This window comes from Scardinius erythrophthalmus (genome assembly GCF_964197995.2).
Source record: "Scardinius erythrophthalmus genome assembly, chromosome: 8".
NCBI classification, from domain to species: Eukaryota; Metazoa; Chordata; class Actinopteri; order Cypriniformes; family Leuciscidae; genus Scardinius; species Scardinius erythrophthalmus.
In genome coordinates, this window is record NC_138228.1 from 784,558 (window position 1) to 800,101 (window position 15,544).

The 15,544-nt window shown below is 39.6% G+C and overlaps 1 protein-coding gene across 1 annotated transcript; it reads left to right on the forward strand.

Annotated features, from left to right (window-relative positions):
• The first annotated feature begins 244 nt into the window (after window positions 1-244).
• cyp1a (cytochrome P450, family 1, subfamily A) lies at window positions 245-6,674 on the forward strand. Its single transcript, XM_081372303.1, has 7 exons — window positions 245-304; window positions 1,639-2,486; window positions 2,868-2,994; window positions 3,627-3,716; window positions 3,945-4,068; window positions 4,145-4,231; window positions 6,248-6,674. Exons 2-7 carry the CDS (start codon window positions 1,647-1,649, stop codon window positions 6,543-6,545), a joined length of 1,566 nt encoding a protein of 521 aa, XP_081228429.1. The 5' UTR covers window positions 245-304; window positions 1,639-1,646; the 3' UTR covers window positions 6,546-6,674.
• Window positions 6,675-15,544: the final 8,870 nt, after the last annotated feature.

Here is a 15,544-nt window from a genome sequence, read left to right on the forward strand (position 1 = left end):
GTGTTGAATTTACATTTTATAATAAAAATAAATATAGAAAAAAAATATAGCATATCATTAAATTTTTAATATAAAAAAGATTTTTGGAAACGCAAGAGAACTCATTAAGAGTCTCGTTAAAAAACTGAGCGATCGATCAGTAATACATCTCACTCACTCACAGAGCATGACGTCACGCGAGCAGCAGCCAATCGCGACGCGCTGTCCGCTATAAAGCTCGCGCAGGACTCCTCAACACAGATTGACTCTGGATACACACATTCAGAAGAGAAGAGACAGGGAAATAATCGCCAGATCACTCTGTGTAAGTCAGCTGTCAATGCCTTTTTCACTGGAGAATATTTGATCATGTGTGCTGATGTCATTTTATCATTTTTACTGCAAACTATGAATTTTTTCTAGTTTCTTACTTGTTTTACACAGCTTGTTCACTGAATAATGTGCATGCTCATTATAGAGTTTTTAGATTTAAATATAAACTTAATTTATGCCTATATGTTCAGAAAGTTTTCAGAAGTAAATATGGAGTTGCACTGCATGAATATAGTGTATTAATTTATAGGGCATTTGCTGGACGTTGAAAGGTGTGTGTGTGTCTCAGATATGCGCTGACCTTGAGGAAAATCACCACACGTGTAATTTATCATTAATGGATTTTGCGAAATGCAAATAACAAAAAAATATGCATTGGTTAAACTGTAAAATATATCAGTTAGTCGCATGCATGAAGTAATAAAGCTCATGCAAGGGTTGCAGAGACACACCTTTCTTCAGTAGAGCTGCATGATTCTGTCCATCAGCCGGTGTGATGTCGGCTTGATCTGCGCATTACTCGTTCAGCAATGCCTCTAACATGTGTGTGTGTGTGTGTGTGTGTGTGTGTGTGTGTGTGTGTGTGTCAGATATGCACTGACCTTGAGGCAAATCTCTCCAAGTTTAGTTTACCATTAATAGATTTGACAAAATGCAACGCATGAACTCATAAAGCTCTTGCAATGGTTGCAGAAAGACACCTTTTTTAGTATTTTTAGTATTACTACATTATTTCTCTCCATCTCAGTCAGTCACATTGATCTTGGTCTCGTTTTGTGCAGGTAACTTTTTTTTACGTATTAGTACATTTAATTTAATATTCAACAATATTATTGATCTCCAGCATTGACAGCATTATATGAGAACTGAACTGAGCTGGACGATGACATCACGGCTTTCTCCAGAGCGGAGATATATATATATATATATAAATGAACTAAATTAATAACTTTTTTACAACAAAAATGAGCCATCACTGAACTAACTTAAGCTGGACTGTGACGCTATTTTCTTCTAGAAACAAACTTTGCATTATTCTCCTGTTATCTCTGTAAAGCTGCTGTGAAACACTAAAGCGCTGTATAAATAAAGCTGACTCGACCACATTTATTTCTCTCTCTCTCTCAGTCAGTCGTATTGAACTCTCTTTTGTTTTGCGCTGTAACCTTTTTTTCTAGTATTAATACATTGAATTCTATCAGTTATTTGCATGCATGAACTAAAGAACCTCATGCAATGGTTGCAGAAAGACGCATCTTTTCTTTTAGTATTGCTGCATTCTTTCTCTCCTTCTCGGTCGTTTGATCTCTCTCTTGTTTCGCGCAGGTTCAGCAATGCCTCTAACGGTTGTCCCGGTTCTGGGCCCGATCTCAGTGTCCGAGAGCCTCGTGGCCATCATCACCACATGTGTGGTGTATCTGCTAATGCGCCTCATGCGCACCAAGATTCCCGACGGGCTCCAGAAGCTTCCCGGACCCAAGCCTCTTCCCATCATCGGGAACGTTCTGGAAGTGGGAAGCAACCCGCACCTGAGCCTGACCGCCATGAGTAAGTGTTACGGGCCGGTGTTCCAGATCCAGATCGGCTCGCGTCCCGTGGTGGTGCTCAGCGGGAACGAGGTGATCCGACAGGCGCTCATCAAACAGGGCGAGGAGTTCTCCGGGCGTCCCGATCTCTACAGCTCCAGGTTCATCAGCGACGGGAAGAGTTTGGCGTTCAGCACGGATCAGGTGGGAGTTTGGCGTGCGCGTCGAAAACTAGCTCTTAGCGCACTGAGGACCTTCTCCACGGTTCAGGGCGAGAGCTCCGAGTATTCCTGCGCTCTGGAAGAACACATCAGCAAAGAGGGACTGTATCTGATCCAGAGGCTTCACGGCGTCATGAAGTCCGACGGGAGCTTCGACCCGTTCCGGCACATCGTGGTGTCCGTGGCGAACGTGATCTGCGGGATCTGCTTCGGCCGCCGCTACAGCCACGACGACGACGAGCTGGTGGGCTTGGTGAACCTGAGCGACGAGTTCGGGAAGATCGTTGGAAGCGGGAATCCTGCGGATTTCATCCCGATTCTGCGCATCTTTCCCAATGCATCCATGAAGAAATTCCTCGCCATCAACGCTCGCTTCAGCAAGTTCATTCAGAGGATCGTCTCGGATCATTACGACACGTTCGACAAGGTGAGCGCTTTAATACGTCAGATCAGTTCTTAAGCACTTTACATAATAGAAATAACAGAATTCAATTCAATTCCCATTTGTTCGTTTAGTGCCAATCACAAAACACGTCGTTTCAAAGCAGATTTACAGAAAATGCATTACAATTTAGAGTGATCTGTTATCAGAGAACAGAAATGTACATATACAAAATCACAGTTAGCGAAAATGTTATAAAATTGTAACAATGTAATAATCAATGATGCAAACGTCAAAGATGAGACACATTCAAATTCAGTCTAAAAACAGACAATAGTGTCGTTATTCAGTCCAGTTCAATAACTGTGTCAGATTTTGAAAATGAAAAGTTGTCCGTGTCGCTCAATAATGCGAAATGTGTTTCAGGACAACATCCGTGACATCACCGACTCGCTCATCGACCACTGCGAAGACCGCAAGCTGGACGAGAACTCAAACGTACAAGTGTCCGACGAGAAGATCGTCGGGATCGTCAATGACCTCTTCGGAGCCGGTGAGTTCTGGATCAGGTCCATCAGTCCATATACGTTCATTTGAAATCTTATTTAAACCGATATATTTGGCTGATAAATTAATGCCGATAAATAACGTATTGTTCCCTCCGCACTGTTCACCATGATGGATTTGAATTGAAATAATGCAAAAAATACAATAAGTGCAATGTGTCATATCGGCTGTATACAATTATAAGTTACATATATATCAGTTATCGGTTTTCCAATATAAAGAATTATCGGTTATCGGTATCGGCCAGAATGTTCATATGTGTGCATGGATGACTTTTGGTTTTGTAATCAGGCTTCCAAAAATTATTAAAAAAAATTGGATTTACATTTATCGGTCAATCTATCAGTTATCGGTTTTCAAATATAAAGAATTATCGGTTATCGGCCAGAAAATTCATATGTGTGCATGGATGACTTTGTTTTTTTTGTATTCAGGCTTTCAAAAATGATAAAAAAATTTGGATTTAGATTTATCAGAATATATATCGGTTATCGACTTTCAAGTATAAAGAATTATCGGTTATCGGTATCGGCTAGAATGTTCATATGGGTGCATGGATGATACTGAGGCGTGTGTGTGTGTGTGTGTGTGTGTGTGTGTGTGTGTGCTCATCGGCAGGTTTCGACACCATCAGCACGGCTCTGTCCTGGGCTGTCGTCTATCTAGTGGCCTATCCCGAGATCCAGGAACGCCTGCAGGCAGAACTGAGTGAGTCTGTCGAGATGGAGAGATATTGCATTTAAACACAACTGTTTTTCCGAGGTGGCGATTCACGTGAACTCATATCGAGCGTGATTTGTAGAAAAAAGGGTCCACCGTTAAACATAACTGGGACACAAACAGATCACAGCCAGCAGTGTAAAATAGTTCTGAATTTCCATGAGATTGTGTTTTAAAATCTTCTGATCTGACAAATGGCATTGAAATGTTTTGTAGAGGAAAAGATCGGAATGGATCGTACGCCGCGCTTGTCCGACAGAACGGACCTGCCGCTCCTCGAGGCCTTCATCCTGGAGATCTTCCGTCACTCCTCCTTCCTGCCGTTCACCATTCCTCACTGGTGAGTCTGAAGCGGCATCATGAGCTCAGGACAGGAGCGTGACTCGAGCTAACTGTGCTGTGTTCTTCTCTTCCAGCACGTCTAAAGACACGTCGCTCAACGGATACTTCATTCCCAGAGACACCTGTGTGTTTATCAACCAGTGGCAAGTCAACCACGACCCGTGAGTTTATTACCTTGAGTTCATGTCGCATTTCGAGTATGTGGGTTTTTAACAAAAGTACTGATTTGAAATATATATTTACTATGTAATATATTCAAGTCAGATTAAAATGAGCAAACAATACAAATTTGTTTCCACCAATCAATAATTAAATAACACATTTTCTTTTTTCTTAATAATATTTTAAACTGGTATAATATATAATATAATAAATTAGTATACTGTCTGTGGCGATACTATGGTACAATGATTTTAAACATATTTAATTTGATATTTATATTAGATTCAAATAAGCAAACAATAAAATTGCTTAAATAATACAAAATATTATAAATAATATAATATAATATAATATAATATAATATAATATAATATAATATAATATAATATAATATAATATAATATAATGAATTTTTTCCCCTAATAATATTTTAAACTGGGATAGTTTATAGTATAATAAATAAGTATCAGGTGGAAATACTATGGTACTTTTACATATATTTAAATGGTTCCACATCCATGGTACTTCCAAGAATACCATAGTAAATGTCTAAAATACCATAGTACTTTTTTATAAGTGACACAGTTACTCCTTAAAAGTTTAGAGAAAATGTAACAATGAAAAAACAAATAATAAAACATATATTAATAGATATGTAAAGATATAAAAAGATTATAATTAAATGGATTAAAATAAATAGTAAATGAAAAATTATTAAAATAGATTTAAAGTCCCCCTATAGTCAATCATTTTATCTTTATCTTGATCACCAAAATGACACATTTAAACGTTTTTTCCCTGAAAAAAAAAAAGTCTTCATGCCTTAAAATATCTTGAATGTAACTCGACACCCTTGCCTCATTTAGTATGCGCGGCTCTATGAATATGCAAATGAGCCCCGCCTCCACTCACTCACTCAGCTCAGAGATCCACTGGTTGACGATCACACGTTGATCTGATTGGTTACAAGGTAGTTTGTGACGTCAGAAACACCAGCGATTTCAAAGCGTGTTTTTGAGACTGTCTTTGGTTCACTGCAGTTTTAAGGAGGAAATACTCAGCAATGGTGTCGACTTATGAGTTTACACATGGTTTGTCTTAAAGCAGATTAAAAACTCCACACAGACACATAAACTACATTAAAAGCTGGATTTTTACCTCAGGGCGACTTTAACTAGATAAAGAAATAAGGGCAGTGTAACCGGAGAAAAAAACAGAGACGTGTTTTAACCCTTTGTGTCGGTCAAAAATGACTGAAATTTATTTTTTATATTTATATTTTAGTTCGATACTGTTTTTTTATTTAATATTTTGTATTTTTAGGGAATTTTATGGTATTAAATTATATTTTAGTATTTATAATCCATTTATTCACTTTTTGAGCATAGACCTGACGATTAAATTTCCAGCGTAAACTGTGGTAAATCTTGAATGCTTTAGAGCGACAGACTGAAGTTTGATCTCTTCTCAATAATTGATTAATTCTCTCAGCAGATTATTGCTGAAGTGAAAACAGTTTTAAAAAGTGAACTTGAAAAAACGTACTTTTTAGCAAAAATAAAATGTTTTAAAAATACTTTTTAAAATTTTTATGAAATATATAAAAAACATGCTCTACTCTAAAACTGTGAGAAAAATCTAAACACGTTGTGTTCCAAATGTGAGTCTGATATCTCAGTAAATGATCTTTCAGTGCGAGTGTGTTCGGCTGCAGTACCGCACGCTTCCACTAGAGGAAACTCGTCTCCCATTCATTTCCAATGCGCTCATCTTCGACCGTGAGGAGCACGATGTGACTATTTTTTTCAGGCCCGTTTAACCTGTTCGAATCATCTCCATGATTTCTGTGTGTGTGTGTTAACAAACAAAGTGCCAAAACCTTTACCAAGTTTCGTACGATTCCGATGGAGAAACAAATTCTAAAAACCAAAGAGCAGCGAGTGTCAAACGCATGTATGTTTACAGGCGAAAACAATGTGAAAGCAGTGCAGTGACGCTTCTGTCTCTCCTTGCAGGGAACTGTGGAAGGATCCGTCCTGCTTCAACCCTGACCGGTTCCTCAGCGCCGACGGGACGGACATCAACAAGCTGGAAGGAGAGAAAGTTCTGGTGTTCGGCCTGGGCAAGCGGCGCTGCATCGGAGAGTCCATCGGCCGGGCCGAGGTCTTCCTGTTCCTGGCCATCCTTATCCAGAAGTTAAAGTTCAGCGGGATGCCGGGAGAAATGCTGGACATGACACCAGAATACGGGCTGACCATGAAGCACAAGCGCTGTCTGCTTCGAGTCTCGCCACAACCCGGATACGCCTCGTGATCCGGTCCGAGTCGGAGGCCGTAGCGATCCTGTGAAAAGCTTGCCATGCCAAATATTTTAAAGATGTCAGTTCTGACAGTCAGTTCTATCAGTTCTGGTGCCAGTCGTTTAAGCCGTCATAAAGACCCGTTCACACCAGGAACGATAACTATAGTGAGGGATAATGTACATCCAGCCGGTTGTTTATCAGAATCAGGATCAGGTCTTCCATCAGCCTGAAGGGGGTTTATTCTGAGATCACACACACACACACACACACACACACACACACACACACACACACACACACACACACACACACACACACACACACACACACACACACACACACACACACCTGAAGGGGGTTTATTCTGAGATCACACACACACACACACACACACACACACACACACACACACACACACACACACACACACACACACACACACACCTGAAGGGGGTTTATTCTGAGATCACACACACACACACACACACACACACACACACACACACACACACACACACACACACACACACACCTGAAGGGGGTTTATTCTGAGATCACACACACACACACACACACACACACACACACACCTGAAGGGGGTTTATTCTGAGATCACACACACACACACACCTGAAGGGGGTTTATTCTGAGATCACACACACACACACACACACACACACACACCTGAAGGGGGTTTATTCTGAGATCACACACACACACACACACACACACACACATCTGAAGGGGGTTTATTCTGAGATCACACACACACACACACCTGAAGGGGGTTTATTCTGAGATCACACACACACACACACCTGAAGGGGGTTTATTCTGAGATCACACACACACACACACCTGAAGGGGGTTTATTCTGAGATCACACACACACACACACACACACATCTGAAGGGGGTTTATTCTGAGATCACACACACACACACACCTGAAGGGGTTTATTCTGAGATAACAACCTGCTGGATGTTCATTATCCTCTTATTACACGGACACTTGTCGCATGAGTAAATAATTAGACAGAAATATTGGTCTGAGTAAATGTGTAATTCGCTCTTTAAACGCAGAGCTTCCGCGGAGAGAGCAGTTTCAGCGGCGAGATCAAACTAGACGGACATTCAAGAGATACGGTTTACAGTCATAACACTTATTACACAGCATTTCACCACACGAGTAATTATGGAGATTAGAGATACTGATTTCAGATTAAACGGTTTTAAAATCGTACCTGTTTGTATCTCATAATCCAACAGTGAACAAAACAATAGTCACAAAATGGCCGCCGCTGCGTTTCGTGCGCATCGAAACAGTGAATCGAGCTAGTCTAGTGTAATCGATCTAATCTATCAGTTGAGTTTATCTGATGAAGTCAATTGTGGAATAAAAACAACACAAAAAACAACGATTTACTTCTCCACAATGTCGTCTTCCATTTTAAATGCGCGAGCCCTTTAAATTCGAGTGGATTCTGATTGGCTGTCAGTGTTTTGATCGTTCGACAGCTGGAAAAAAACCCTTCTGAAAGTGATATGGTTCCTCATATCCGTATCGTTATAGTTGTGGCTTCTGCTATTCTTTAATACGGAGAACGGTTTTTAGAACTGTATCTTTATCGTCATCTTCATAGTTCTCGTCCTGGTGTGAACGTGCCGTCATCCAGAGTCTCACCTCTATCATGTACATACATCTATGTTCTCAAACGCAGATGCACGTCTGTTCGAAGTTTATCCTTTCAAAACTCAAAAGCTGATAACATATTTGTGCTTCCAAATATAGAGCAGAGATAAGAGCGAGTGCTCAAGTGCCTTTATATTCTCATAAGTTTAATGCTGGACAACAAACACTGAAGCTGTTGTCTGTTTCATTACATCCCAGAATGTGATCCACCATGTGTAAATATGCTGACACCTGTACCATGTGCCTGATCTTATGTTTGTACAGTGTTGATCTACTGTTTTTTTGTATTTATCAAGGTCCTTCTGGACGATCAATATGATTCTCGATCAAATCTTCCTCCTGAAACACTGACCTGATGATACTCTTTATGACTCTTGTGTAATGAAGGAATTTTACGTCTGAAGTAAATCTGAATAATTCCTGCAAATGTGCTCTCATATCAACTTTGCCAGCAGTTGCATTGTTTTTGCATAAGCTATTTATGATTGCTAAATGAATAATAAAACTTTCATTGTCAATGTCTGTCTCCGTCTGTCTTTATTTAAAGGGATAGTTCACAAACAAATTAAGATTCTGTCATCATTTATTCGCCTTCATGATGCTTTTAAATATACTTTTAAAGGTACACTGTCATTTTTTTAAGTATTTTATTTGCTAAAATCAATGTCTTTATTCATAAATATGTCCTCATTGGTGTAAAATTACCTATGCCAATGATCTGACTTATCCTTGTAAGCAAAGAATTTCTTATCTTTATTTGCATGGGACGGGTAAGTCCATGGAGGCTTCCATGTCGTTCCGCCATCTTGAAAAACTATAATAGCAGAGAGGGACAAAAAGCACTAGCCTACCTCAACCCGTTCCCATGTTCGTTCAGAGCCAGCGTCACGTGACTGAAACCCGCTGGAACGGACATGGAGATCAGAGGCGCTGGTCACGGCCCCGGCACGCTTCTTAATGCAGGATCATAGTTATGACGAGCCACAGGAGAAGGAATCCTCTTCACCAAAAAAGCCAAAAATTGAACGTAAGAGGAAACGTGACCGGCGATTTAAAAAAACGAGGGTTAATGTCGGGATAGCTTTTCCCAGGTGGAAAGAGCTAATGAAGGAGAAAGACGCTGAAGTCGCCTGCTTTCTTCTCGACAGGTAAGTCAATGTTACGGTCTAAATTACAAGCTTTTCTCATTGCTTGGTTGTGTACTTTATTATATAGGCAGCATAACAGTAGAACATGTACAGTTAAACTCGACAACGTGATATTGGAAGACATGTTGTCATAGCTTCTTGGTACATGACGGCCACCGTAGTTGCAACACGCATTTGAAAATGCAAGGCGCTGGAGAGCACTATTCGTTTGAATGCAAAATACAATTTCACCGCTAGATGGGAGAAGTTCCTACACAGTGTTCCTTCAAAATTAAATTAATTAAAAAAATTCGAATTAATTTAAAATATTGTTTAATTAAATATATTTATTTTTAAATAAAATTATATTAAATTAAGCAAACAATAAAAATCGACTAAAATAAATAATAAAATAGTTTAAAATAGTTTTAGTTTTTGTTTCTGCCTTAAATTATTACATTGTTTAAATAAATACATTTTTAGCTAACTGTGATTTTGTATATGTACATTTCTGAAATATATAACTTATATATGACTTAGACAGTCACATCTGATAACAGAGCACTCTAAATTGTAATGTGGACTCTCTGTAAAACTTTCTGTAAAGCTGTGTATTGTGAAAAGCGCTATACAAATAAATGTGAATTGAAAAATTGAAATGTAAATAAATAAACACATTTAACATCAGAGTTGTCACAGAATCAGCCACACCACCATCATGCCCTCAGCACCAGATTCCTACACACATTCCTAATCACCAGATTACTGATCAACACCACCTGCACGCAATCATAACAGTCACCATAAAGACCAGCACACCCATTCACATTGTCTGGTCTCGTTGTTCAACCCTGAACTTCTACCTGACTATCTACCTGTTCACTACTTACCTGTGCGATACTTACCTGTGCGATACTTACCTGTGCGATACTTACCTGTGCGATACTTACCTGTGCAATACTTACCTGTGCGATACTTACCTGTGCAATGCTAGCCTGTGCAATACTAACCTGTTCACTACTTACCTGTGCACTACTTACCTGTGCGATACTTACCTGTGCAATACTAGCCTGTGCAATACTAACCTGTTCACTACTTACCTGTGCACTACTTACCTGTGCGATACTTACCTGTGCAAATACTTACCTGTGCACTACTTACCTGTGCGATACTTACCTGTGCACTACTTACCTGTGCACTACTTACCTGTTCACTACTTACCTGTGCGATACTTACCTGTGCACTACTTACCTGTGCGATACTTACCTGTGCACTACTTACCTGTTCACTACTTACCTGTGCAATACTTACCTGTGCGATACTTACCTGTGCAATACTAGCCTGTGCAATACTAACCTGTTCACTACTTACCTGTGCACTACTTACCTGTGTAATACTTACCTGTTCACTACTTACCTGTGCACTACTTACCTGTGCAATACTTACCTGTTCACTACTTACCTGTGCAATACTTACCTGTGCAATACTAACCTGTGTAATTCTAGCCTGTGCAATACTAACCTGTTCACTACTTACCTGTGCGATACTTACCTGTTCACTACTTACCTGTGCACTACTTACCTGTTCACTACTTACCTGTGCACTACTTACCTGTGCAATACTTACCTGTGCAATACTAACCTGTGAAATTCTAACCTGTGCAATACTTACCTGTGCAATACTTACCTGTTCACTACTTACCTGTTCACTACTTACCTGTGCAATACTTACCTGTGCAATACTAACCTGTGAAATTCTAACCTGTGCAATAGAATAGAAGAAGAATAGAATCAGGCATTTATATAGCGCTTTCATATGTACTACTGTACACCCAAAGCGCTTTACAATCATATCAGGGGATCTCTCGTCAACCACCACCAGTGTGCAGCATCCATTTGGATGATGCGACGGCAGCCACAGTACAACGGCGCCAGTGCGCTCACCACACACCAGCTATAGGTGGAGAGAGGAGAGAGAGTGATAGAGCCAATTCAATGTATGGGAATTATTAGGAGGCCATGATTGTTAAGGGCCAATGGGTGGAATGTAGCCAGGACACCGGGGTTACACCCCTACTCTTTACGAGAAATGCCATGGGATTTTTAATGACCACAGAGAGTCAGGACCTCGGTTTAACGTCTCATCCGAAGGACGGTGCTCTTTGACAGTATAGTGTCCCTGTCACTACACTGGGGTGTTAGGACCCACACAGACCACAGGGTGAGCACCCCCTGCTGGCCTCACTAACACCTCTTACCTGTGCAATTCTAACCTGTGCAATACTAACCTGTGGAATACTAACCTGTGCAATACTAGCCTGTGGAATACTAACCTGTGCAATACTAGCCTGTGCAATACTAACCTGTGCAATACTAGCCTGTGCAATACTAACCTGTGCAATACTAGCCCGTGGAATACTAACCTGTGCAATACTAGCCTGTGCAATACTAACCTATGCAATACTAACCTGTGCAATACTAGCCTGTGCAATACTCGCCTGTGCAATGCTTTCCTGTGCAATGTATTCCTGTGCAATACTAACCTGTGCAATACTAACCAGTGCAATGCTTTCCTGTGCAATACTAACCCGTGCAATACTAACCAGTGCAATGCTTTCCTGTGCAATACTAACCTGTGCAATACTAGCCTGTGCAATACTAGCCTGTGCAATATTAACCTGTGCAATACTAGCCTGTGCAATACTACTAGCCTGTGCAATATTAACCTGTGCAATACTAGCCTGTACTATACTAGCCTGTGCAATATTAACCTGTGCAATACTAGCCTGTGCAATACTAGCCTGTGCAATACTAGCCTGTGCAATACTAGCCTGTGCAATATTAACCTGTGCAATACTAGCCTGTGCAATATTAACCTGTGCAATACTAGCCTGTACAATACTAGCCTGTGCAATGCTTTCCTGTGCAATAAACTGTCTCATCCTTTGTCTTCTACAGTCTTCTTCATGTCTTCATCTGCCAGTCTTCAGTCCTCCAGCCACTTCTCTCCACTGCCTAATAAAGATAAGTCTATTCATCCATATGCCAGTATCTCCAGAACTATCTGCAATCCAGAGACTCACCTGCTGTTAACCTGTGTGTCATTCAGTAACTCCATTCACATTTTACCTGTTTGCAATCTTCTATTCTGTGACAACAGTAGCCCACTATGGTGAGTAGAAAGAATATATTATGTAACTTGACAGAAACTGATTTTAGATGTATAATATCAGTGTTTCAGTCTACAGCTAAATTATATAGTTGTTTATAAAAGAAAGATGCTTATTAAATTTTAGGGTGGGGGTCCCTTGCATGAGGAGGATCAAGAATATCATGTGAAATATTGATATTGTTATTATTTTCTCCTATGGTATGTGGTGTGATACTGTCATGGTGTGGTCATGATGCTGATGTCACTTCCTGTTGTCCAGGAGAAGGTGTGTTTCAGGGCGAAGCGTGTGCCTGTCCATCTCTGTCTATCAGGTACAGAGGAAGAGACTGTCATCTAGTTCCAAATGAAAGACCTAACCATTGTTTTCATTTTGAGAATAGAAATGACCAGATTGTATGTGCAAGACTTACCCATGTTTATCTACTGAAAGGGGAAGATTTTTATAAGTATTCCTTGACTGTACAGCATATTTTATTGGAATGTCCTGCTTTAATATGATACTAGGCAACGTTTTTATTCAGAAAACTACATTAATAGACATTTTTTTAAAGTTTCTCCTCGGAAAAAAATATTTTATATAACTATTTTTATTGTTGTTATTTCTGTTTTATTTGTTTGTAGAGATGATATTGTTAAATGATTGTATACAGCTAGTTTAAATTTTGTTATTATGATTATTTAAACTGTATTACTCTTGAGTTTTTGTTGCTGATATGGCATTTAAATAAATAATAAATAAATTGAATTATTACATGTATTATAAATTCTCCCTCTTTTAGGCAGTGCATTAAACATTAAGGAACTGAAGGTTCTGGAGATTGGCAGAGGAATCAGCCATCATCCTCATCATCAGTTGAGTGATCCTGGTTGGCGTGTGAAGCGGAACGTTAAGTTAGTGTGACAGACTCGTTGAATCACATGACCTAGAACTCAGCATGTGCTGTTTTTCAGGTGTGTGTGATTTATTGTGGCAAATATAAACCATGATGGTCAACGTTGCGAGTTTGTGAACGTTCTTCACCATTTACACCTTACGTCGTTTCCATCTCAGTGTTGTTTTCTTCATACATTGTTCAAACTTTCTGCAATGTTGTTTGTTTCCAATCATTTTTCAGAATATGTTCTTTTATCAACAAGCATGATAGTAACAAGCATGACAGTAACACGGATGACAGTAACACGGATGACAGTAACACGTATAACAACAACATGTATGACAGTAACACGTATGACAGTAACATGCATAACAATAACATGTATGACAGTAACACACATGACAGCAACATGTATGACAGTAACACGTATGACATTAACACGTATGACAATAACATGTATGACAGTAACACACATGACAGTAACACGCATGACAGTAACACATGACATTAACATGTATGACAGTAACACACATGACAGTAACGTATGACAGTTACATGTATGACAGTAACACGTATGACAGTAACACGTATGACAGTAACACGCATGACAGTAACGTATGACAGTAACACGCATGACAGTAACATGTATGACAGTAACACGTATGACAGTAACACGCATGACAGTAACACACATAACAGTAACATGTACGTCAGTAACACGCTTGACAGTAGCATGTATGACAGTAACAGACATGCCAGTAACATGTATGACAGTAATATGTATGACAGTAACACGCATGACAGTAACATGTTACAGTAACATACAAGACAGTAACACACATAACAGTAACATGTACGTCAGTAACACGCATGACAGTAACATGTATGTCAGTAACACACATGACAGTTACATGTATGACAGTTACATGTGAGACAGTAACACGTATGACAGTAACACGTATGACAGTAACACACATGACAGTAACACACATGACAGTAACATGTATGACAGTTACATGCATGACAGTAACACGTATGACAGTAACACACACATGCCAGTAACACACATGCCAGTAACATGTATGACAGTAACACACGACAGTAACACACATGACAGTAACATGTATGACAGTAACACGTATGACAGTAACACACATGCCAGTAACATGTATGACAGTAAGAGGTATGACAGTTACATGTATGACATTTACATGTATGACATTAACACGAATGACAGTAACACGTATGACAGTAACACACATGACAGTAACATGTATGACAGTTACATGTATGACAGTAACACGTATGACAGTAACACACATGACAGTAACACACATGCCAGTAACATGTATGACAGTAACATGTATGATAGTAACACACATGACAGTAACACACATGACAGTTACATGTATGACAGTAACATGTATGACAGTAACAAACATGACAGTAACATGTATGACAGTTACATGTATGACAGTAACACATATGACAGTAACAAGCATGACAGTAACGTATGACAGTAACACGCATGACAGTAACATGTATGACAGTAACACGGATGACAGTAACACGTATAACAACAACATGTATGACAGTAACACGTATGACAGTAACATGCATAACAATAACATGTATGACAGTAACACACATGACAGCAACATGTATGACAGTAACACGTATGACATTAACACGTATGACAATAACATGTATGACAGTAACACACATGACAGTAACACGCATGACAGTAACACATGACATTAACACGTATGACAGTAACACACATGACAGTAACGTATGACAGTTACATGTATGACAGTAACACGTATGACAGTAACACGTATGACAGTAACACGCATGACAGTAACGTATGACAGTAACACGCATGACAGTAACATGTATGACAGTAACACGTATGACAGTAACACGCATGACAGTAACACACATAACAGTAACATGTACGTCAGTAACACGCTTGACAGTAGCATGTATGACAGTAACACACATGCCAGTAACATGTATGACAGTAATATGTATGACAGTAACACGCATGACAGTAACATGTTACAGTAACATACAAGACAGTAACACACATAACAGTAACATGTACGTCAGTAACACGCATGACAGTAACATGTATGTCAGTAA

What these genes read in the sequence shown, in the direction of transcription:
- cyp1a (XM_081372303.1), top strand. Translation starts at nt 1,647, where the DNA reads ATGCCTCTAACGGTTGTCCCGGTTCTGGGCCCGATCTCAGTGTCCGAG. An exon ending in CAATGACCTCTTCGGAGCCG is followed by an intron (nt 2,995 to 3,626) that starts GTGAGTTCTGGA and finishes GCTCATCGGCAG; the next exon opens with GTTTCGACACCATCAGCACG. An exon ending in ACGCCTGCAGGCAGAACTGA is followed by an intron (nt 3,717 to 3,944) that starts GTGAGTCTGTCG and finishes AATGTTTTGTAG; the next exon opens with AGGAAAAGATCGGAATGGAT.